The sequence below is a fragment of the Falco biarmicus genome, chromosome 19 (genome assembly GCF_023638135.1).
Source record: "Falco biarmicus isolate bFalBia1 chromosome 19, bFalBia1.pri, whole genome shotgun sequence".
In the NCBI taxonomy this organism is placed as follows: Eukaryota; Metazoa; Chordata; class Aves; order Falconiformes; family Falconidae; genus Falco; species Falco biarmicus.
Window position 1 is genome coordinate 3,834,791 of NC_079306.1, and position 23,688 is coordinate 3,858,478.

At 58.5% G+C, this 23,688-nt stretch overlaps 1 protein-coding gene across 1 annotated transcript; it reads right to left on the reverse strand.

Moving 5' to 3' along the window:
* Positions 1-10,043: 10,043 nt before the first annotated feature.
* Positions 10,044-22,281, reverse strand: ETV3 (ETS variant transcription factor 3). Its single transcript, XM_056322396.1, is given in 6 exon segments — positions 10,044-14,090; positions 14,092-14,785; positions 17,280-17,395; positions 19,580-19,817; positions 20,787-20,849; positions 22,100-22,281. Coding segments are annotated over 5 exon segments (1,584 nt in total). The 5' UTR covers positions 20,833-20,849; positions 22,100-22,281; the 3' UTR covers positions 10,044-13,600.
* Between the last annotated feature and the right edge of the window lie 1,407 nt (positions 22,282-23,688).

Genomic DNA, 23,688 nt, shown 5'->3' on the forward strand with positions numbered 1-23,688 from the left:
CCTCCGGCCTGCGAGCAGAGAGCAGAGCCCTGCGGGGAGCACCCAGCACCGGGGGGATGAACCCAGCACCGGGGGGATGCACCCAGCACTGGGGGGGTGAACCCAGCACTGGCGGGATGAACCCAGCACTGGGGGGATGAACCCAGCACCGGGGGGATGCACTAGGAACTGGGGGGATGGACCAGGAACTGGGGGGATGCACCCAGCACAGGGGGGATGCACCCAGCACTGGGGATGCACCCAGTATCCGGGATGCACTCAGCACCAGGGGGATGCACTAGGAACTGGGGGGATGCACCAGGAACTGGGGGGATGCACCCAGCACAGGGGGGATGCACCCAGCACTGGGGATGCACCCAGTATCCGGGATGCACTCAGCACCAGGGGGATGCACCGAGAATAGGGATGCACCCAGCACCGGGGGGATGCGCCCAGCACAGGGGGATGCACCCAGCACTGGGGATGCACCCAGTGCCAGGGGGATGCACCCAGCACCGGGGGATGCACCCAGCACCGGGGGAATGCACCCAGCACTGGGGGATGCACCCAGCACCGGGGGGATGCGCCCAGCACAGGGGGATGCACCCAGCACTGGGGATGCACCCAGTGCCAGGGGGATGCACCCAGCACCGGGGGGATGCACCCAGCACCGGGGGAATGCACCCAGCACTGGGGGATGCACCCAGCACCGGGGGGATGCACCCAGACTGGGGGGATGCACCCAGAATGGTGATGCACCCAGTATCTGGGATGCACCCAGTGCCAGGGGGATGCACCCAGCACTGGGGGATGCACCCAGCACCGGAGGGTGCTGCCGCGGTGGTCCGTGCCCCCCGACATGGCTGGGGCAGGCCACGCCGCTGTACCCCATGGGGACAGTCGTGGCCTCACTTGCAGGGGTTCGGTGTCACCAAAAATCCAAACCCACCAGCCTCCACCACTTCCTGTGGCATCCCGGACTGGGGGGACCCCAGCCCCCCCACCCCACTCACCTGCAGCCCCACTGGGGGGGGGGGGGGGATCTGCCTGGGTGGGAGCTGCTGGGCTCTGAGGGTCTCAAGGAGCATCACCTGGATATATAAAAAAGGGGGGGGGGGGGAGGGGCGGGTTAAGCGTAAATCTGCTTACACCCCGCGGGGAGGAGAGGGAGCCGGGAGGAGCGGGGGGGTCGGGGTGCAGGGGGGAGGTTTGGGGGTCCCTGCCTGGCTGCAGCAAAGGCGCCGCTGGGAACCCCCCTGCCCCTTTTTTGTGCAAAACCCCGAGTTGTGCCCCTTCAGCTGCAGGTGCCCAGGGCTGTGCGCCCCCCCGTGCCCGCCCCCCCCCCCCCCCCCCCCCCATTTTATCTGAGTGTGATTCCAGATTCAGCCAAAAAATTAGAAAAAAAAAGGGATGGGAGGGATGGGCAGGGTGACAGCGGCTTCATCCCCTCCGCCGCCCCCTCCTCTCCCTTATCCCAGCGGCTGCGGCGCTTCCCTGGCCCCGTATCCCAGCCGGGTCAATAAAAACGGGGCGATTTGGGACATTTGGATGGGAGCAGGGGGGGACACCCCTCCCCCCAGGGCTTGGGTGCCGATGGAAAGGCTTTGTGCCCAGAACTTTCCTCTCCTAATTTCCTTTCCTTGTTTATTCTCCGTCTCTCATTAACGAGGGCCTCGATGCCTCTTTCAGGTGGTGCAGGGTGGGGGTCTGGGGTCCCCGTGAACCCCACAGGGGCTGCTGAGCCCAGGGGGTGTTTTCCTGGGGTACCCCATCTCTGGGCGAGGGGCCCCCATGGATTAGGGGGAGATGAACCAGGCAGAACCCACAAACATGGAGTGGGGGTTCTGAATTGGGGCAGGGGGTCCTGGGTACCCTGCTCTGGGGGTGGGCTGGCAGCCAGGATGGGGGGTGGACGGGGACTGGGGGGGCGCAGGGGAGGGTTTGAGGCTGATCCCACAGGGCTGGCTGGGATTTGGCTGCGTTCCTGCCCCTTGATCTCTCCCAAATCCCACTCCAATCTCCTTAGGCGGCCCCCCCAGCCCTGCCCGGGCATCCCCCCCCCGCCACCCCCACCCCCCCCAAGGCAGGCAGGGGTGAAGGGCCTGTTTGTTTAAAAGCATTTAATGCTATTAAAACAAGCGGATTAGGGAGCATCGGAACAGGCGGGGGGGGGGGGGGGGAACGACACGACACGGGACGACAGGGACCCCAGTGGGGCTGCGGCGGGGGCTCATCCCAGGTATGGGGCAGGGAACGGAAGCTGCCGCAGAGGGATGGGGAAGGAGCATCACCGCAGCCACCCTGGGTGGCATGTCACCCCCTCATTGCCCGGGGTCTGGAGACCCCCTCGCATGTGCTGCAGGGTCCAACCCGCACCCTGATAGGGACCCCCCACCCTGGTGGGGACCCCCACTCTGGGCTGGGAGCATCCTCTGCTGCTGGTGGCGGTTTCCCTCCTCCCTCCCTGGCCCTGCTCGTTCCCATCCTTCCGTCTCCCGGGGGATTGAAAATGTTTCAAACAGGAACTCCCTGGGCGAGGGGGAGGATGATGAGGGGATGAAGGTCACCAGAAAGCCACAGCCCTGGAAACATCCAGGCAAGGTGCTGAAGGGGGTCCTGGGGGGGCCAAGCTGGTCCCCAGGCATGCTGTGTCCTGTGACAGTGGCATCCCCTGTCCCTGGCTCCATCCCTTCCTGTGTCCCAGGGCTGGATACGGCCATCCTGGGGCTGGATATGGTAGTCCTGGGGCTGGACATGGTAGTCCTGGGGCTGGATATGGCCATCCTGGGGTCCTGGGGCTGGATATGGTAGTCCAGGTCTGGATATGGCCATCCTGGGGCTGGACATGGTAGTCCTGGAGCTGGATATGGCCATCCTAGGGCTGGATAAGGTAGTCCCAGGGCTGAATATGGTAGTCCCATGGCTGGATATGGCCATCCTGGGGCTGGATATGGTAGTCCAAGGGATGGATATGGCCATCCTGGGGTCCTGGGACTGGATATGGTAGTCCAGGTGTGGATATGGCCATCCTGGGGCTGGACACGGTAGTCCTGGGGCTGGATATGGCCATCCTGGTGATGAATATGGTAGTCCTGGAGCTGGATATGGTAGTCCAGGTCTGGATATGGCCATCCTGGGACTGGATATGGTAGTCCAAGGGATGGATATGGCCATCCTGGGATCCTGGGGCTGGATATGGTAGTCCTGGGGCTGGATATGGTAGTCCAGGTCTGATATGGCCATCCTGGGGCTGGATACAGTAGTCCTGGTGCTGGATACGGCCATCCTGGGGCTGGATACAGTAGTCCCAGGGCTGGATATGGCCATCCTGGGGCTGGATACGGCCATCCTGGGGCCGGATATGGTAGCCCTGGGGCTGGATTTGGTAGTCCCGGGGCTGATATGGCCATCCTGGATCTGGCCATGCTGGGTGCTGGGGGAGAAGGGGGCACTGGATCAGGGTCCTGACCATGGAACTCTTATGGCCGCCATGAGGAGCAGGGCTGGGATTTGGCCTGGATATTGCCAGCTTCATCCCGTGCGCTCAGCCCTAATCCTCAAAACTCTGGGGTTTTCCCTTGCTGCCTAAATCCTCTTTGGAGCCGGCACCAGGGTGGTGCTGGCTCAGGGGCACCGACACCAGCAGGCAGGATGAAAGCCCACCCTTGATTTGGTGAAATTGGTGAAAATGGCAAACGAGAGCCGGTCCTGAGCAGCCTCGGGAGCATGAGGCCAGCACGATGCCCCCGAGCATCTGCAAAGGGACATCCCACAAGGAGAAGGACACCACACAGCCTGCCGCCTGCTGCCACTGCCACCCTCCTCCTCCTCCTCCTCTTCCTCCCACCTGGTCCCCACAAGTGATGGGGATGCAGCTCCCTGTGCACTGGTCCCTCCCTACGGTGGCACTGATGGGGACGCCTGGGCCGCTAAGTGCCAGCAGGATCCTGCTGGAGAAGCAGGAATCCAGTAGGGATGTTTTGGTCAGAACGGGGTTTCACCAGCCCTGGAAGCCTCTGGAAAACCCTCCCGGAGCCATGGACAAAGCCCAGGGGAAGCAAGAAAGCGATGGGACCCTCCCCAGTTTATCTCCTCCAGCAACACAGGGTCACATCCCAGCCGGGAGGGATTTGGCTTCGGGAAAAAGCCGGGATCCAAAGGGTAAGGCTGGGTGAGGAGGGGTTGGGGCACAGACCCCCCCCCATTTGCCGTGGGGACAAGCCCCGCTTGGCTTCACCATCTGGGAAAGCCATTGGCAATGGTGGGGGGCAGCACTCCTCTCCATGCCCCCTGCTCTGCCCAGTGTCAGGGAATTAAATCCAGGGCTGTTTCCTGGTGAAATCAAGCGAGAGGAACAGGGTGGGAACTGGACCAGGCTGGGGGGTGACTGGTGGGTGGTGGTGGTGTGAGGTGGGGGCGGAGGATGGCTGCCAGGGGTCCTGCCTGGGTGCCCACCCCGTTGGGAGCCACAGGGCTGCTGTTAGATGGAATTATCCAGGTCCACAGCACCCAGACCTCAGGGCTGGAGCAAAGCCCTCCCAGCTCCCCGTGCCACATCCAGATCCCAACTACCGCATGGCTCATCCCATCCCATCCCTATCCCAGCCATGTCTCATCCCCATCCCCATCCCATCCCCATCCCATCCCCATCCCAACTGTGTCCCATCCCCATCCCATCCCATCCCCATCCCATCCCCATCCCATCCCCATCCCAGCTGTGTCCCATCCCCATCCCATCCCCATCCCATCCCATCCCCATCCCAGCTGTGTCCCATCCCCATCACATCCCCTTCCCGGCCGTGCCCCATCCTTATCCCATCCCCGTCCCATCCCCTTCCATCCCCATCCCAGCCACATCCCATCCCTGTCCCATCCTGCCCGTGTCCCAGCCCTGTCCCATTCCCATCCCACACCCATCCCAGCCATTTTCCATCCCTATCCCAGCCCTGTCCCAGCCCTATAGCTGTGTCCCATCCCCATCCCAGTCATGTCCCATCCCCATCCCATCCCATCCCATCCAATCCCATCCCATCCCATCCCATCCCCATCCCATCCTCATCTCAGCCCGGTCCCTTCCCCATCCCAATCCCATCCCCATCCTTTTCCTATCCCATCCCATCCCATCCCATCCCATCCCATCCCATCCCCATCCCATCCTCATCTCAGCCCGGTCCCTTCCCCATCCCAATCCCATCCCCATCCTTTTCCCATCCCATCCCATCCCATCCCATCCCATCCCCATCCCATCCTCATCTCAGCCCGGTCCCTTCCCCATCCCAATCCCATCCCCATCCTTTTCCCATCCCATCCCATCCCACCCCATCCCATCCCACCCCATCCCATCCTGGCACTGGTCCCCCTGGCCGGCTCCCACTGCACACCGCGATGGAAAGAGGGAACCCCTGGCATGGCTACCAGTGGCCAGCACCACGGTGGCCACACCAAGCCGTCCGCACTGCCAGCCATCCCGGCTCTGCCTGTAGCGCTCCTGCCCGCGGCTGGAGCCCAGCCGGAGCCAGCCAGGCACGTCCTGGCACCACCAGGCCCGGGTGGAGCCGGTGAACGTTTCTTGCCGATCCAGGAGCTCGCTGGGAATCCCGCAGGGTGTAGCTGGCTCCCGGCTGCCCACCCATTGCGACAGCGGCAGCCGCGGCGGCACGGTGCCAGGGCCCCTGGGGCACCCAGCGTTTGGCTACCAAAGCGGCGGGCAAGTTGCCGCTCCTTCGTTTTCCTTCCATGTAATTGGGAGGAAAAGCCCAGGCGGTTTGGGATCTGTTCAGGCTTGAACTTCTGGAGCGTGCTGGGAGCGAGCGGGATGGCGAGGCGGCACTGCTGGTGCCGGACCAGTATCCCACCACATCCCAGCACCCAGGGCAACCCGTGTGTGGCTTCCCCTTGCCCTGGCGCAGAGCCGAGGGATGCTCCCGGTCCCGCCGGGATAATCCACTGAGATGCCTCCATCTCCCCTGGGATGGAGCTGCAAAGCGCAAGCCGGGATCGATCAGTCATTTCTCATGGATTAATCCCCCCATCCCGCTAGGAGAGCTCACAAATTAAAATAATAAGGGGGGTGGGGGGGTGGGGAAGGGAGCGGTGGGTCGGGAGTGAGGAGCGGAGCCGGGGGATGGCCACGGATGGCGGTGGCTGAGCTGAAGGGTTGGGGTGGAGGGGAGCAGCCAAACCTGGGGAAAAAAGGAAAGGAAAAGGGAAAAATGGGATGCAAAGGGAAGGGGAGGGGGTGTGGGGGTAAGCAGAGGGAGCTCACCTGAGGGGGGGGGGGGATGAAGAGCGAGAGGAGGCAGTGGGAGAGAAGGGGAGGCAGAATCGGTAGAGAATGATAAAAGACCAAGAGCAGGAAAGGGAACGGGAGGAAGGAGGCAGGAGCCGGGTGCTGGGGGGCTCGGCCCGGAGCAGGATGAGGCCGGTCCGTGTCCCGCTCCGGTTCCGAAGCCTCTTCAGGTCCCATCAGCCGGGGGAGGAGGTGTCAGCTGCGACCGATAGGAATCGTGCTGACACCCCCGGTAACAAACACCTTTCACTCACCCTTTCACATACCCCAGCCCCCCTCCAGCGCCCACCCCCCACCAGCACAAGCTGCCCCCCAGCCCCCAGCCGCCTCCAGGCCCCTTTTTGGCTGCAGCCAACGTTGTGCAAAGCCCACATGTCGGGCAGGATCGGGCCCTGGGGCTTCACGGAGCCAGGACGGGGCGGCTCATCCCTCCTCCCGGGCGCCTTTCGGGTGCCAAGGGAGGATTACCAGCACCCCGGGCAGGAATGGGGCTGGAGGTGGTTTTAATTGCCATTAAGAGGAGTCTGGGACTGGATGAAAGAGCTTTGGGGTTTTATTGCACCTGTGAATTTGGGGGGGTCCAGCAGCACCAGGCTCCTGCCGACCCGAGGGGGCCTCCTGGCTGCCTCCCTGCGGGAAGCAGAGACCCCTGTGGTAAATCTGGGGGGGTGGGGGGATGCCAAGAAGAGACCCAGGGGACTTGCGAGCGTGGGGAAATCCCCCGTGGGTCTGCAGGCTCGCTGCCCTCGGGGGGGGCCCTCCCACGCGCCCAGCTGCACACGAGCATCCCCCCCACCCTGCCGTGCCGTGCCGGGCATCCCTTCCCAAAAAGGCTTTGGAAAGTCCCGGAACGATTCCCCCCCACACCCCCCATGCCACGTTATCCAGCCTGGCGTGACCCTGCTGGCGTGATGCTCCGGCACCGGGGAGATGCTGGGCCACGGCGCGATGCTGATGGATGCGGAGCTTCATCCCCCCCATTCCCACCTCATCTTCACCCCCTGCGAGGAAAAGCACGGGGACAGCGGTGGTCCCGGGGGGATGTGGGGTAAGTTTGGGGCAGGGGGACCCCCATCCCTGGCCTGGATCTTGCTGTGGCTCCTGAAAAGAAGGGAAAACACCCTGGGGGGCTGTTTCTTAAACCGATTTTTTCCTTTCCCAGGGCTTCAATTGACACCCTGAGGGGCTGGAGCTGCAGCACCGGGCAGCGGGGCCAGCACCATCCATGCCAGCCCAACGGATTTGGGAGCAGATGGATGCAGCGGGGATGCCTGCGCCCAGAGCAAAGCATGGACCACCTCATCCCAAACGTGTTCTAGGATGGAACAGGAGAAACGTGGCCGTGGGCAGGGACCGAGGGGCAGGAGCTGGTCCCCAGCACCCCCAGCTTGGCCGGATTCTGCTCCCATCGGATCCGTCGCCCTGCGTAACCGTGGGGGGCTTCGCTTGGGGGGGCACAAGGCTCAATGCTGGCAGGAACAGGTGAAGGCATGTGATCCCCGGTGTGGATTTTTGGCCCCCCCAGTTCCCTGGTTTCCAATTAAGAGATAAAGCAATTACCTGATCAGTGTGGGGGGAAGGGAGGAACGGCACCGAGCAACACCAGCAGCCCCCCCGCACCAGGCAAGGGGGTACAGGGGGGGTGAAGGAAGGGGGAGAGATGGAGGTGTAGAGGGAGATGCAAGTGCCCCCCCCCCCCCCCCAAATCCTCCCCCGAGGGTTCACTTCCAGAGCTGAGGATGGGGAACCCCCCCCCAAAACCCCCGACTCTGTGAGGCTGCAGTATCAGAGCCAGCGCGGCTCCAGCTCGGGGAGTGCAGAGCGAGCAAAGGAAGGAGGAACAGCATGAGGGGGGGCTTTCCCGGCCCCCCCATCGCTCCCCCAGTGCCAGGCTTTGAACTTGGCTCTTGGCCGTGCCGGGAATTTGGGAAGGGGGGGGGGGCGGGGAGCACCTGGCTGGAGCGCAGCCCTGGCTCTGGAGCGCGGGCCAGGCTCTGCATCAGCTTTGCCATCGCCTCCCGGCACCGAGTCTGGAAAATTCCCGCTTGGATATTGCTGGAAATTTCTAAAGATTAAACCTCGGTTTTCCCAGTTTGGGTTCAATTCTCCCTTGGTTTTCCCTGGAAAGCAGACAGCGTTCCGCTCCAGAGGAATCCTCAGCGGGGCTGGGAGGGGGCTCGTCTTCATCGTGAAATTGGAAGAGCATTTGCAGTTCTCCCTTTTAACGAGGAAGTTGGAAAAGCAGCTGCTAAAGTGCCGTTTTTTCCCCCTTATTTTCCTGGCTGCTTTTCTGGGAAGGGCCTGATCCTGTGCAACAGCATCCCCAGGGTGGGGGACACAACTCTGCCGGCTCCCACACTCGGGACCTCGTCGTGTATTGAGTTTGTTCTGTTGGTTTTTGTTTTTTGTTTTTTTTTTTTCTTTTTAATTAACATCTTGCAAACTGCCAAAAAGGACCCATCTATCCCCAAAATCTCTCGAATCCCACCCCCCAGGCTGACCAGGATGAAAAATCCCCCGTGCTCAGCACAGGCACCAGCCCCAGCAAAACCAGCGTCTTAAATTCCCACCGAATTGATAAGTACTGACTGATAAATGAAAAAAAAATCCACCACGAGGATTAGCCGGCTGTCAGGACCCTAGTGCCTGCGTCCTTGGAATTGATGGGTATTTAATTAAATATACTTCTAATTAAATTAAGTGGGTGTCTGAGGAAGGGAGAGGAAAGCTCTCACCAGGCGGCTCCATCCTTCCAAGAAACATGGCGTGAACAGGAGGGTGCCCCAGCTGCCCTGCTGCTGTTGGCAAGAGAATAATAATAATAAATAAATAATAATAATAATAATAATAATAATAATAATAATAATAATAATAATAAGGCAGGGCTGGAAAAGCAATGGCTATGGAGAAGAGCCCGGCAGTGGAAGCAGAGGGCTGAAAGCCAGGAGCTCCATCCCCTAATCCTCCCCTGACACAGATCCCTTCCCGTGCTCAGAAGAAGAAAAATAAATTTAAAAAAAAAAGCCCCGAGTGGCCGCCCCAGCCCGAGCGGGGACCCCCAGGCCAGCACATCCCAGCCCCTTCATCCCAGCCCCTTTTCCACTGGAGAAATCCTATAAAAAATAGAGGGAAGCCGCACTGGCCTCGGGGTGGGATTTAAGCCAGCTTTAGCTTAAATTTAAAGAATTTTGTTTAAACCCAGCAGCTGGGGCCATCCCAGCCCTGCATCCCGCTTGGAGCTTCCCAAAGCTGCAGCCACTGGCAAAGCTCCGTCTGCCCCCGCCGGGTCCCCTCGCAGAGCTGGTCCCCAGGAATGGGGACAGGCCGTTGGGATGACTGCGTTCCCTTGGGAAGAATCCCGCAGGGGTTTGGGATGCGTTACCTTGGGAAGAATCCCATGGGAATTTGGGGATGCGTTACCTTTGGAAAAATCCCATGAGAGTTTGGGATGCATTACCTTGGGAAAAAAAACATGGGAATTTGGGATGCGTTATCTTGGGAAGAATCCTGTGGGAATTTGGGATGTGTTATCTTGGGAAGAATCCCGCTGGGGTTTGGGATGTGTTACCTTGGGAAAAATGCCACGGGGGTTTGGGATGCTGCGGTGGGAGCAGTGGGTCAGCTCCTCTCCAAAAATCCAGCCAAGAGCATCTTGATCCGCAGCGGATCCGGGGGCGGCCTTGGCTCTAGGAAAAACTTGGGTGATGCTGGTCAAGTGGCATCACCCACCAGCCCCGGAGCGAAACCCCCCCAAGGACTGAGCGACCAGTAGAATTGCTTATTTAAAAGGTTTATTTAACTTTTTAATTTGAGGTAAAATACTTTTTTTTTTTTTCTTTTTTTTTCTTTCAACTTCCATAACAAAATACAGAGCTATCAGATACCCCTGGAAAAAAATATGTATATTATACATATATTTCTATAACATTACATCATATATATATAATATATATATGCAACCTTTTTTTTTTTTGAAGACTTTATAGAAAGTGGAACGTCTAAAGGCACTGCACAATGGAGTATTTTAAAGACTACTTTACATTGTTATGTACATATACACACACGTTCCATCCTGCTCTCCGTGGACAGACAGCTCGAGCTAACCATGTCCCCGCCGTACGTGTATGCATCCACAACTAATCCCTGCTGAATCGATTCTAGGAAAGTCAAAGAACATGCCTCAGGAAAAGTGATTCGTTGGTTTGTTTTTTTTTTTTTTTTTTTTAAAAAAAAAAAATAAAAAAAAAACCAACACCCCCCCCACCCCCCCCCCAAAAATAATCCTATCGGTAAATACTTTCTCCTTAAAAGCACTCTAAAAATCGATATTTTTTTTTTTAAAAAACAATCTGATTACGATTATTTCAAACCAAAAGAAGAAACTCAGTGTTCTTAAACCCACCAGGATCCGTAAGACAAAAAAAAAAAAAACAACACCCCCCACCCCCCACACAAAAAAGTTACTTTAAAAACAAAACCATAATTATGGAATAAATAAAAACAAGGGACAACCGAGCAACGGGTGGAACCTCCCGCAGGCGACGAGGGCGACGCGTTGGGCCGCCGAGGTTAATGCTTCTGGAGAGGGGTTCTTCCTCCTCATCCTCATCCTCCTCTCCCCTGGAATCGGGGACGGGACACGCCGGGGCTCGTTCCGACTCCGCAGCCGGTGAAGTTCTGCCAGGCTCGCTCGCCACCCGCCGGGAGACGCGTGGCCGATCCTCCCTGCCCCATCTGGAGCGGGATTTATTTATTTTATATATATTTTTTTTCCTTTTTTTTCCCCCCAAAATCCTGGCTGACTGCTGGTTGTCCGCTTAAAGTCTCTTTCCTACAGATTCTCTATGACTAAACAAAGCAAAAATGGTTTAAACATTAACATGCTCTTGATTAGTTAATACAGGTGGACGTTGAGATTTCACCCATTTAAACTTTACAAGTTTAAATATTTTGGCACATCGGAATACATATAATTTTTTTTTCGTGTGTGTTTTTTTTGTTTTTTTTTTTCTTTTTGTGGCATTTTCTTATTTAAAATGTATTTATAAGCGCCCTCCTCCGAGGCTGCTGCTAAGTCTGGTCGGGAGGAGCCCCCCTGCCTCACACCGAGGTGAGCCCCGGAGCTGGTGGGGGACGTGGGTGACGGTGGAGGGGGGGGGCCCAGCCAGCCCCCCGCCCCCCCCAAAAAGCGAAGCCCATCACCCGCAGCCGGTCACTGGTCCGTTGTTGTCCTGAGAACCTGAGTCCTTTATCCCTGAACGCGGAGTTCCCCGGTTTGCAGTGCAATGGCTATGAAGACAACACCCCCCTCCCCTCCCCAGGCCCCCCCCCCCCCAACCGATTACAAACTTTTAAAGCCAAACAACAGTTCAACTTTTTTTTTTTTTTTTTTTTTTTTTTTTTGCCTTAAACGAAGGGCGAGAAGGGCAGCTTCCCCCCCCCCCCCACCTCTGCCCTGGCCCCCTCCCCAAACGGGAGCGGTGCCCGTGGGCTCCGGCACTTGGGCGCGAGGGGGGGTGACGATATGCATGACGGATGGGAAAGGCCTCGTGTTTCTAATTCCTGAGTTCACTCGCCGACACCCTCTCCGGGGCCGGATTGAGGGGTTCCTTCCCCCCTTTTTCCTCCACGCTCGGGCTCTGACCGTGGAGGTCAATCCAGGTGCCGGATCCGAGCTCGCCCAGGCAAGCGGCTCACAGCTCCCGCATCCCCCGGCTACCACGCACCAGCATCTCCTCTGGGCATCTCCCGAGCAGCCCCGGCTCTCTGCCTACGAACGTTGGCAAAGAATTTTGTGCTCGCACACGCGCTCCCTGCCCTCCTCCGACAGTTCCCCGGGTCCTCGACTGAAGGAATCTGCCCGCGCACGCCTCTCGCCTACGATCGCGTGAATAATCAGCTGCTCTCCGGAGACGCGGCTCTATCCCCGTGGAGATCGGGTCTTTCCAAGCTCCTTTCAAGGAATCAGTTAGGGATTCGTCCCCCGCCGCGGTGGGAGACGAGCGCATTCCTCAACGGAATCCAGAGTTCTAAGTTAATCAGCCTAACGACAAACGCAGCTGCGTAGGGAAAGAGCAGATTTACAGCAAAAATACAGCGAGATTTACACTGCGAACCCTGCCTCGACCCAGCCTGCGGCAACGGAGCCGCCGAGCCGGCCCAACCACCACCACCACCGCGCTTCTCCAGCACTTCTCCATCATCAGGCACAAGCCAAAAACCTCGGGAAAAACCCGACCTCGGCCAAACGCGTCCGGCTCTGGCTGCTCCCGTCCATAGAACCCTGCTCGCATAAAGTGTCCGCGTAGTTAAGGCATGAGTCAAAGTGATAGGGGAACCAAACAAAGGAAATCAGATTTAACAAAGCTCCTGTCATTCCTTCTCTATGAACTCACCACAAGCATTTCAGTGTTAATCTTCCAATCACTCCCAACTCCACCCAGACAATTAGGAAAAAAAAAGAAAAAAAAAAAGAAAAAAAAAAAGAAAAAAAAACCTAGGGTACATTTTAATGCGTATATTAAAGGCATTAGGTTATTTTTTTTTCTCACCCCGCTCCCTTCCCTGAAAGATTTTTTTTTTTTTTTTTTTTTTTTAAAATATTTTGCTCATGGCTTCTGCAGTATTTCAGAAAGGCGAAAGGGACGACTTAACATCTCCTGAAGCGCTTCCCCCCCTCCCCCGGCCCCGAGATCCGCTTGCTGGGAACGCGCCTCCCTCTCCAGCAGCGTCCCACCTTGCTGGCGCACCGGTGATTTTCTGAGTTGTGTTTTTTTTCCGCAACCTTCCCCGCTCCACAGACAGTGCAATAATTCCTCGTCCCGTCCCCCTGATTCCTCCCCCCCCTCAAAAAAAAAAAAAAAATACAGACGGCTCCCGAGGCTGATGCACAGCACATCTCGAACGGGCAGGAAATCCTCTCCCACCATCGCACCAGGCTCCGTGTATATATATATATATATATATATATATAAAAAAGGGAACTAGATGAATTCAGAGATTCCTGCTTCTATAAATACTAGAGCGCATAGAAAATAGACCGTGTCTGGAGTTCCTCCGTCCCGGTGGAGGCCTCAACCCCGCTGGAGTTCGTGCAAGGTGTGAAGCTTGCGCACAAGGGCGGCCGGCTTCCCTCGCCTCTCCTAATCGGAGCAAGACAACCGCGTCTCACCTGCAATTCAACAAGGAAAACAAAGAACACAAACCCCCTAGTTTCTAGAATTACCAAACCAGGCTAGCCCCAGCCCCCCGCCCGCCCCCCACGCTCTGCAACCTTGCTACATAAATACACGGATGTTTGCAGCGCAGACGGACCGCAAGGCTCCCCTGGCCTTAGGTGTCGGAGGCAGCCGTGGCCGTCACGGCTTTGGGAGCCGCCGCGAGGTGCGGGCTGCCCAGCGCCCCGTTCCAGTGGACTCGGCCGTTCTGACGCTCCTCGGGGACGTCCGCTTGCCGGTCACCGTTCCAGCGGCGCTTGAGACGCAGCTTTGGAGGCATCAGGGCGTCCTCTCTCTTCTCCTGCGCCCCTGATTCTCCGGCAGGCTCCCGGGATGACTTCTCCCCGCTGCTCTCCCCTTGCTCCTGGGGTTCTTCAGCCGAGAAGCCGGCCTGGGTGGGTGCCGGGGGGGCTGGGTGCCACGACGGGGCAGCCGGTCTGGCAAACACAGGTGCTTTCTCTTCTTCCAGGCTGGCTGCCGCGCTGGAACCTTCCTCTCGCTCAGTTTTGTCTTTTCCTTTCACCGCTGGCTCTTCACACTCTGCCTCCTTGTCCATCGCGGGCTCCACCTTGACCCTGGGAGGAGGGGTGGCCAGCTGGGGGGACCGCCGGCTCCTCGGCGCTTTCCAGTCTCTCCCTGTTTTTGCGCCCCACGGGGGGAGGCTGTAGCTTGATGGGGAACTGGGGCTGCTCCTCCAGGGGCATTTGGCACTGTAGTGGTGGCACCATGAGCGGATAGCGGGGGAAAGTCCGCGGACTCAGGTGGTAGTTGAAGACGGAGCAAGCTTGTGAATGCAGGTAGTGTTTCATTTCTTCAGGGTTAAAAGAAAAGCAGCTGCTACCTGTGAAGGGGCTGAGGCCCGGAGAGGGGCTGTAGGAGAAAATGGTTGGAGTCAGGGACAAGGCAGGAGAGATCGGGACGTTTAGGACCCCGCCACGCCCTGGCAGGGGGGACACGGCGAAGGGGCTGTGAGGATCCGGGTACATCCCGGGCCTGGTGAAGAGAGGGAGCATAATATCGGGCTTGCGCTTCTGGTGGTTGACGCTACCGGCGCCCACCGCGTTGCGCGAGGCCATAAGATCCACGCCACGGCGCCAATCCGAGGAGCCGTCCTCCAGCTCCGGCATGTCTGGCTTCCTCTCGCCACCGTCACCCAACGCTTCGGGGTTGGATGGGACCAGGGACGCACTGGAGAAACGGCTGGGCTGGGCATCTTCGGTGGGAGAGTGGCTGTCCAGCGGTGGGAAATGGAAGCGGGATGAAGCTGTGGGGACGGGAGGAGCGCTCTGTGGCACAACACCTGGGGGGGGGGGGGGAAGAAAAAAAAAAAAAAAGATAGGGGAGAGAGTTAAAGAGCGCAGTCGCCAAGGGAGTTAAAACACAGGTAAAGAGCTGCTTTTCGGGCTGTGCCCGCGGGCGTCTGGAAGACTAACACAAAAATACCGTGCGTGCGCCACCAACAACGCAGCCGCCGCCAAGCTGGGAGCTGCCTTCCCCATCTGCTCCCTTCCCCTGCACGGCTCCCGTCTCCTCTGCCCACCTCCACACCTCGCCCCAGCCAAGGTTTTGTCACCCTCCAAGGCCACTGAAGCAACTTCCACTTTCAGCCGCCCTCCTCTGACCTCCTCGCTCCGGTTTAACCAGAAAACGTCTCCACGCGGGTGCGTGAGGAGCACAGTTAAGCAATCGCGCTCCAGCGCCACCGGCAGAAGCGCTGCTGGTTAAACCTCAAGCTCTCGGGGCTGACTGAAAGTCACCGATTTGTGCTTTGCTGGGAAGAAGTCTGCTCTCCACCACTCCTGCCAGCAACGCTGCCAGCTCTCCCTGGCTCCTCTTCCACCGCCGTGCCTACGGAGGCGCCTGGCTACGACTTACTCGTGCCGTAACGAGCCATATTGAGGCAAATCCTTCCACCTGCTCCCTCACCTCCCCAGCGCACCCGTTGACTCTCCCTTCCCTTCAAAACCCCGCCACCGAGAGCCGGGAGAAGAAACTTGATTCCAGTGCCCCAAACAGGTTTGATATCCCAACCCCCATCCCAGCCAGAAGGAAAGAAAACAGGTTGTAATTAGACAAGTGCATTCCAGTTCTCCAAACTTCTTTTTTTAAATGCATGCCCCAGAGATAGGAGGGAGTGGCTGCAAACAGGGAAAAGGAACAGCAGTGAGCAATATTGAGCTGGAACTGCCCAGACTCGTTGCTGCAAGTAATTATAGATTTGCAGCGCAGCTTCGTACTACATCTTACACCCCCATGCTTTGGCTAAGGACTCCTGAAGAACACACTGCCTTCTCCTCGCTGCCGTAAAGGCAGCGTGTCCCCCACAGGTGAAGCAGAACGCCTTTATGAATTATTTCCATTCTCCCAGCCCCGTTTGGCTTAGAAGACAATGCCTTGAAACGAAGCTGGGACTCCCCAGGGAGCAGGGTGGGATGCAGGTCGCTTCAACTGCCAAGATCAACGAGCAGTCACCACTGTACGTAGGCACTGGCTACACCAGCACCGGTGAGAAATACTCTTGCCCACATGTAAGTTGTTTTTCTCAGCCGCCGGGGTTTCGGAGTCAACATTCAAGCCCCATTTTCTTCCCCTGCTCTCTCCCTGCTAGACAAATCTTCAAGGCTCCCCCTGGGGCGCTCTTCACGAGGTGAGAACTAAGTGCACAGTGCTGGGAGAAAGGCTGGTTCAGGCGCCTCTGCGTTCTGCAGCAAAGAAAGTGTGACTTTGCAGTCTCAGGCCTCGCTGTAATGACTTCCAGAAGGTGGTGGTTGAGTTTTTTGGGTTTGTTTCTTTTGGTTTGTTTTTTTTTTTTTTGATGGACTCAATGGCCACTCGTTTCCCTGACTGCCTGGTGGCTGTGCAGTTACGGAGGCAATCACCCCAGCTGTAGAAATCTAGCTATGGGGGGGGGGGCGGGACTTGACTCCACCAAAAAGCGTCTTGCAAACAAAAGACCCTCTTCCAGAGAAACCACAGCAGTACTGCTGACTCTGGGACAAACCCAGAGCAAACTCCTGCTACTACTCCTGGCAAGAGACTCAAAGGCCTTTTTGGATGAAAAGGGAACAATTAACGCTCCGTTCCCAAACTCTCTTTCGTGATCCTGAATGTCAGCAGGCTGTTCTGCCGCAGGGAGGCTCGAGAAATACCTGTGATTTTAGTCAAACTCGGCTAAGTTACTGCTCTTCCTCTGGAAACTGCGCTCGCTATTACGTTCCTCTCAACTCTACGTAGAATTTGGTTAAGAAAAAAATTTCCTTTTGATTGAAAAGGAGCAAACCCAAAGCAAACAAGTGGCTTTCACAGAAGCAAGGAGGAGAGCAAACTGCTGTTCAGCTGTGAACTTTCCGACAGCGCCCGCCCGCATGCCTCGCCGTGCACCTCTAAGCTCCTTGTCAAGAAGGGTCACATTTATATGGCACCATAAACTTACGTTAGGAGCATGTGAGTGAGGCAAGGTCCCTGCAACAGAGCTAAAACCCTCTTAGCCCAAGGACAGCCACGACAGCGAGCAAAGCAAACCTGCAACACCCATAAAGGCAGGCGAGCGAGCTCGAAGAGGAAACCAAAATGCCTCCAGTCTCCCCCCTCCCCGCCAAAGCCAACCACAGCTGCGTCTGTGACAAACCCGAGGGAAAGAGAGCCCCAAGATAAGGCTTTATCAAGGTCCAGGCATTCCCACCACAACAGCACTGATTGCCCTGGCGGAGATGACTGATAAGGGGTCTGCAGGGGCTGTTCCACACGCCAGGAGCCCCGCCAGTTAAAAGCGGCAGCCCCCCCTCCCCACTCACCATTAGGCCGAATGTTAATGAACGGGTAGTTGGGCATCACCAGCTTGTTGAAGTTGAACTTGTAGGTAAACCTTTTGCCTTTTGTCTTGTGGAGAATCCTCTTGTTGTAATAGTATCTGTTAATAAGTTAAAAGAGATCGATCAAAGTGCACGGTGGCTTAAGGGCCCCGTTTCCTTTAGGGCCATCAACGTCCACCCCTGACGTACCTACAAAAATGAAGTCACCCCGAGAATTTACATTATTGATGCAAGAAATGATTAGTTGAGAGGGAAGTTTCCAAACGACACCCACTCCCCTTTTACAGCCCGTTCTTTAGCAGGAGGTTTCAAACCTACAGGTCACTGTGTCCCTTAGAACATGTGGGAAAAGGTGAGATCCTGAAAAGAAGCGAAAACTGAACAACAGGCCAAGCCTGTACGTGCTGGTTCTCACCCCTGTCCAAACTGGGACCAGTGCCACGGGCTGGGGGGTCTCGTACAAGCATCCCACACGGCGCTGGCACGACATCCCTATTCCCATCTGCAAAGTGCCCCGCAGCCAGCGAAACAGGCGGTCGCTCCACGTGGGCTGCGACTGCCGGGGGAACGTTACGGGACCCAGAACGGGAAGGGAACGTTCAGCTGAACCTGTGCTAAGAGACAGAACCCGCAAGAGGGGAATGTGCGCCTGGGCTGGGGCAGAACAAAACCCAGGGCAGCGGCAGAGCTGAGTGAAAAAAGACCAAATTACCCAGATGAGCTCAGATTTGGGTTTTATTTCTGCCAGTTTCAGGGCTCAGGGTATTGTAACAGCGTACCGGGTATCAGGCTGGAAATGGGGAGAGCTGGTTTCTGCTGCTCTTGTGCCTGTGAGCAAATTGCTTCCCTTTTGTTCACCCATTTGCACCTTAGGATTCAAAATGATCAGGGGCTGCAGAGGGCAGGCACTGGGAGCCAGCCCCCCACCCCTTCCTCACCTTCACGGCACCAAACCAAGGCAGGAGGACTCTGCCACAGAGACAGCGGGTATAATCCCCACCGCAGCCTCCTCCCCGCTTACACCACCACTGTTTGTCCTCAGCCTCCTAACCACTGGTGTCCAAACAAAGGTGTAACGCGCGGATCATCGCCACCATTCTCTGTCCTTAGGGGGTAGATCAAGGCAGGGTGCCTGTTGCCACAGCGCACACCAAACAAAGCAGCGCCCGCTCCGAGCAGGCGGAGGGAAGGAGCCACAGGTCCCCAGCTGGGGTGGCTGCTGCTACCTGCAGTGCCCTTGTCCCATTGCTGTCACACTGGGCATCGAGATGCCAAGACGTGATCCGTGTCGGCAGGTGGAGGCTATTTTCCACTCCCATGTACCAATTACAGCCCCGGTGCCATTCAATTTATTGTTTCCTTCCTGTTCCAGTACGAGACTCTCGTGTTTGCTGCCTTGTTTGTCTTTGTCAGCTCCACCCAGGAGGTATCACAGGGCGTAAGGCAGCGAAGTCCATGTTACAGACTGATAATGCCAGAACCTGTCAGGAACCCAGCTGCTCTTGCAGGTGACAGGCTTGAAATGCTGAAATATTTGGAGGGTCATGCTAGTTTTCCACCGTCTAACTTCAAAATATACAGCAATAACGGGGGAAAAAAACCCCAACCACCTAAGGAAGGGTCTAAACAGAGGGCAAAGTCGTACTGGAGGCTTTGGAGTTACAAAGTGCAAAGTGAGGAACGCTCAGCCCCTGTCTCACGCAAGGGGACAGAGGGTGTCCTTAAGATTACCCAAATTCCTGTCCTCCGGGCTCGGGAAAGACCCAGTCCAGGCCCTCGCCTTCAGACCAGTGCCAAACTTTGATTTGCCCAGATTTAGCGCTAGAGACTGGTACAAATTCTGTTAGAAAGGGGAGCTGCTTTCTCTGAAACGGTACCCTTGATGGTGTGATAATAGAGTAACACCTCTGGTTTCCTCCCACACCTTCATTGCTCAAGCCAGCAGCGGCAATGGAAGCTGAGAAAAGAGGCAGAAGAGCTCCCCGGAAGGAAGCCATTCTGATAATGACAACCTGAACCAGGGTGCAAATTTACACCGGGGTGCAGAACAGGGCACGGTGAACCAGGGACTCCCTCCTCTGTCTTTCTCATCACACCCAGGTACAGTCAGACCTACCCGAACAATGTGGCACCCCAGAACTCAAAATCAAGACACAAACCTCCCAGAACTGCAGGTGCCACCGAACCAGGGACCATCTACAACCAGTTGCCCAAAAGAGGCAGGGAAGGATGGAAGGAGGGCTTGTTACCAGCTCCCCGCCTCCGTGGGAGCTTCTGCTCACCTGAGCGCCCGGCTCAGCTTGTCGTAGTTCATCTGGGGTTTGCATTTTCTCCTGCCCCACAGTCGGGCCACCTCGTCAGGGTCCTTGATGACAAACTCCCCGTACTCGCCCTGCTGCCAGGCGATGACATGGCGGAACTCCTCCTTCTGCAGCAGCTCCAGGATGAAATGCCATAACTGGATCTGCCGGGAGCCGGGGCTGGACTCAGTCTTGTAAGCCCACTCTGGGAAATGATAACCTTGGAAAAGGCCAAAAAAAGCGAAAGTCACTCAGAGAGCAACAGGAGCTCACAGCTGCCAAGCTCTGCTGCCTATTTATCGTGTTTTCGCCAGGGTGAGACCACAGAGCATCGCTGGGGGCCGTAATTCTCCTAAACGTTCAAGGTGGAAGCACAGAAACCCGGCTCTCCTACTCTAGCTGCTCATTTTCTGATTCCTTTTAGCCCCCTCTCCCCGGAGGGGGAATTAAACCACCACAAAAAAACCCCAAAACAGTAAAACTGAAAGGGACATAAACGTGAGCAGCAGCAGAAAGGAGCTCAGCAGCTTTAGGCAGCGTACAATTTGGACTCCAGGCAGCTAAAATAAGGCAAATCATCCAGATTTGAGCATTTGGTGCGCTGATGTTGGGGGGCGAGGGCAGACAGCTCTCAGCTCCCCTTTATTTCAAGCCACGGCAGCCCGCTCCAGATTCAACTGTGCCGGCAGATGTTTCTGAGCGACTGCCAAGTTCAGCTTTCTCAGAATAGTTTCCCAGCACAACTACTAACACGAGGGGTTTGGTTTTTTTTTTTTTCCCCCTTTTCTCCCCCCCCCCCCCCCCCAAATCATCGTGGCTACAATTTCAGGCTCCAGCAGCGTGGAAGAAGTCGCATCACGCTCCAACGCCACCCACACTGCTATCGCAGGCTGCAACGGAGACAAAACCAGGCACGAGCTGTACCAGAGCAGAGGGGATCCGCCTCAGGGACCCCAAATCCTTACGGAGAAAACATATCCGGGAAGATTTATTTGCATATTAAACCTGGCGCTCTTAAAAACTTGCCGACAGCCCATCGAGCAAACATCTGACCGATCCTCACTCACACACGGCTTTTTGCCCACATAAGAGAGCTTTTGGGAGAGGTGGAATTAATCCCTCCTGAGCTCCTTTATCCTGGGAAAAGAATTTGTAACAGCTGAACAACTCAGCCTTTAGACTTCCTTACCTCCTCCTCCTTCTGGCTTATCCACAATGCTGCAGCCTGCTTTCATTTTCTCCCTCCTGCTGACTGGGAAACAGAAGGAAATCGGCATCAGCGACATCCACACGCCATTATCGCGGGCAGCGCTTGGAATCGCTCTGGAAAAACCACCTCCAGCTGTAACCCTGCCCGGGGTCTCCCCGATGGGATTCAGCCCAGTGCATCTTTCCAAAGAGCCGGTGGTTTAATCCCCGTTTCCCTCCTGCTCGGGGAACGAAACGCCGCACGGCGGGGCCGTCAGACAGACAAAACAAGCCAAACACAGTTTGTCTTCTGTTACTAGACGGGCTCCGCTGCCAAAATACACAAGCTGCTGAGCTCGCCCAGATGTACCAGCGAGGGGAAAAAAAAAAAAAGGGGGGGGGGGCGGGATAAAATCCCAGCTCCTGATCCCCGCTGGAGACGGCACATCTGATTCCAATCGCTTTAGGTGAGCTGGGCTGGAAGCGTGACCTGCCAGCGCTTTGGAAATCAAGGGTTGCACCCCCACCAAAAAAAAAAAAAAAAGAAAAAAGAAAAAAAGGGTAAAATGGGCACCGGGGAGTAACAGCAGCACCGGGCGCCGGCTGCGGGCAGCCCCCCCGGCCCGGCAGGCAGCCGAGCCCCCCCGGAGGCACCGTCCCCGCTCGGTCCCCGCCGGGTTTCGCTGCTTTGAAATGTTCAAAGTATGTAAATGGCTGCCAGGAGGAGCCGAGGCGCCGCGGCGGCGGCCGGGCCCGGACTCCGGGCTCCCGTTACAGCCCCGCCGCCCCCTCCCGCCGGCCTGCCCCAGCCTGCCCGCCCGCCGCGCCGCTCCCTCCCCTGCCCCGGGCGGGGCAGCCACGGCCCCGCCGCCCCCCCCGCCACGGGCCCGGCCCGCCGCCTCCCCAACACCGTAACCCGCCCCCCCCTCCCCGGGAACCGTGCGCCCCCCCCCCCCCCCCCCCCGCTCCCACGCACCCGGTTACCGGGGGGCTCCCCCGCCACGGCTCCCCGTAGCGCTCCCGCAGCCCCCCGAGCGCCCCCCGGTAACCGGGGGCTGCCCGTTCGCCCCCGCTCTCCCCCCCCCCGCAGCATCGCCCCCAAAGGCCTCCGGGCACCGGGCCCGCCGCGGCCTTCACCTCCCGGTTCCCGCCGGCACCCCCCGCCGCCGGCACCCCCCGTCCGGTAACCGGCCCCCTCCTCGCCGCAGCCTCGCCGGCAGCCGCTCCCCCGGGCCCCAGCGCCCGGGGCGGCCCCGCCGGAGGCCGGGGGGCGGCGGTGGCGGCGGCTCGGCCGCGCCCGGCACCGGGACCCACCTGCGGGGGCGGCGCGGGCCGGGCCGGGTCCGGCGGGTGACGCGGGGGCGGGGGGGCGGCGGAGCGCGCCCGGGCCGCGGTGCCGATGCGGGGTACGCGCCGCTCGCCTCGCTGCTGCCGCCGCCGCCGCCGCTGCCTCCCCCGCACGGCCGCCGGAACCGGAACCGCCGCCACCGCCCACACACTTCCGGGCACGCTCCGACCCGCTTCCGCTTCCGGCCGCGGGCGGCGGGCGCGCGCACGCACGGCCCCGCCCCGCGCTGCGACGGGGGGGCGGGGGGGGGGGGGGTGCGGGGACCCCACTATATGGAGATCCAGCTGTGCAGGGATCCAGCTGTGTGTGGATCCAGCTGTGCGGGGATCCGGCTGTGCGGGAGCGCTGCTATAGGGGGATGCAGCTGTGCAGGGATCCAGCTGTGTGGTGATCCAGCTGTGCGGGAATCCAGCTGTGCAGGGATCCAGCTGTACGGGAACCCCACTATATGGAGATTCAGCTCTGTGGGGACCCAGCTGTGCAGGGTCCAGATGTGAGGGAATCCCACTATATGGGGATCCAGCTGTGTGGGGATCCAGCTGTGCAGGGATCCGGCTGTGTAAGGATCCAGCTGTGCAGGAGCCACACTATATGGGGATCCAGCTGTTCAGGGACCCCACTATATGGGCATCCAGCTGTGTGGGGATCAAGCTGTGCAGGCACCCTGCTATACGGGGATCCAGCTGTGCAAGGATCCGGCTGTGTGGGGATCCAGCAGCTGGACCTTGCTGTCTGGCAATCTGGCTGTGTGTGGGGTCCTCTATGTGGGGATCCAGCTGCGCGGGGACCCCACTATATGAGCATCCAGTTGTGCAGAGATCCAGCTGTGCTCACCCTGACTATATGGGGACCCAGCTGTGCAGGGATCCAGCTGTGCAGGGGTCCTGCTATCTCAGGGCCCAGCTGTGCAGGGATCCAGCTGTGTGGGGATCCAGCTGTGTGGGGAGCCTGCTATGTGGGGGTCCAGCTGTGCAGGGATCCAGCTGTGCGGGGTCCAGCCCTATAGGACCCCGGCCATATGGGGATGGGGCTGTATGGGGGGACCCGGCTGTGGGCCCCCACACTTGGGGTGGGGGTGGCCCATGACCAGCCCCTGACGTGCTGCATGGAGCCGTGGGTGCTGCCCCCCTCCGTGGGTGCTGCCCCCCTCCATGGGTGCTGCCCCCCCCTCCATTGGTGCTCCCCCCCCCCCCCATGGGTGCTGCCCCCCCACTCTGCCCTTGCTGCAGCTCCCGGGGGGGCCGTTTTGGCTGGGCCCCCACCCCAGTGCCAGCCCCGGCCCTGAGCATCACCCCCTGTGTCCCCCCCCTCCCCGGCTTTGCCACACACAAATGGCTCCACCCCGCGCCCCACCTAGACACCCCCCCCCATAGCTGGGAGGGCAGCCCAGGCCCCCCTCCCCAAGCTGCAGACCCCCGCCCCATCCCTGGGTGCCCTGGGGGGGGGGGGAGTTGGCCCCCATAAATCCACCCACACCTCGCTTTCACTCACCTTTACTGGAGTCACCAGTGAGCCAAGGGGGGTGGGGTTGGACCCCCACTCCAGCCTGACCCCA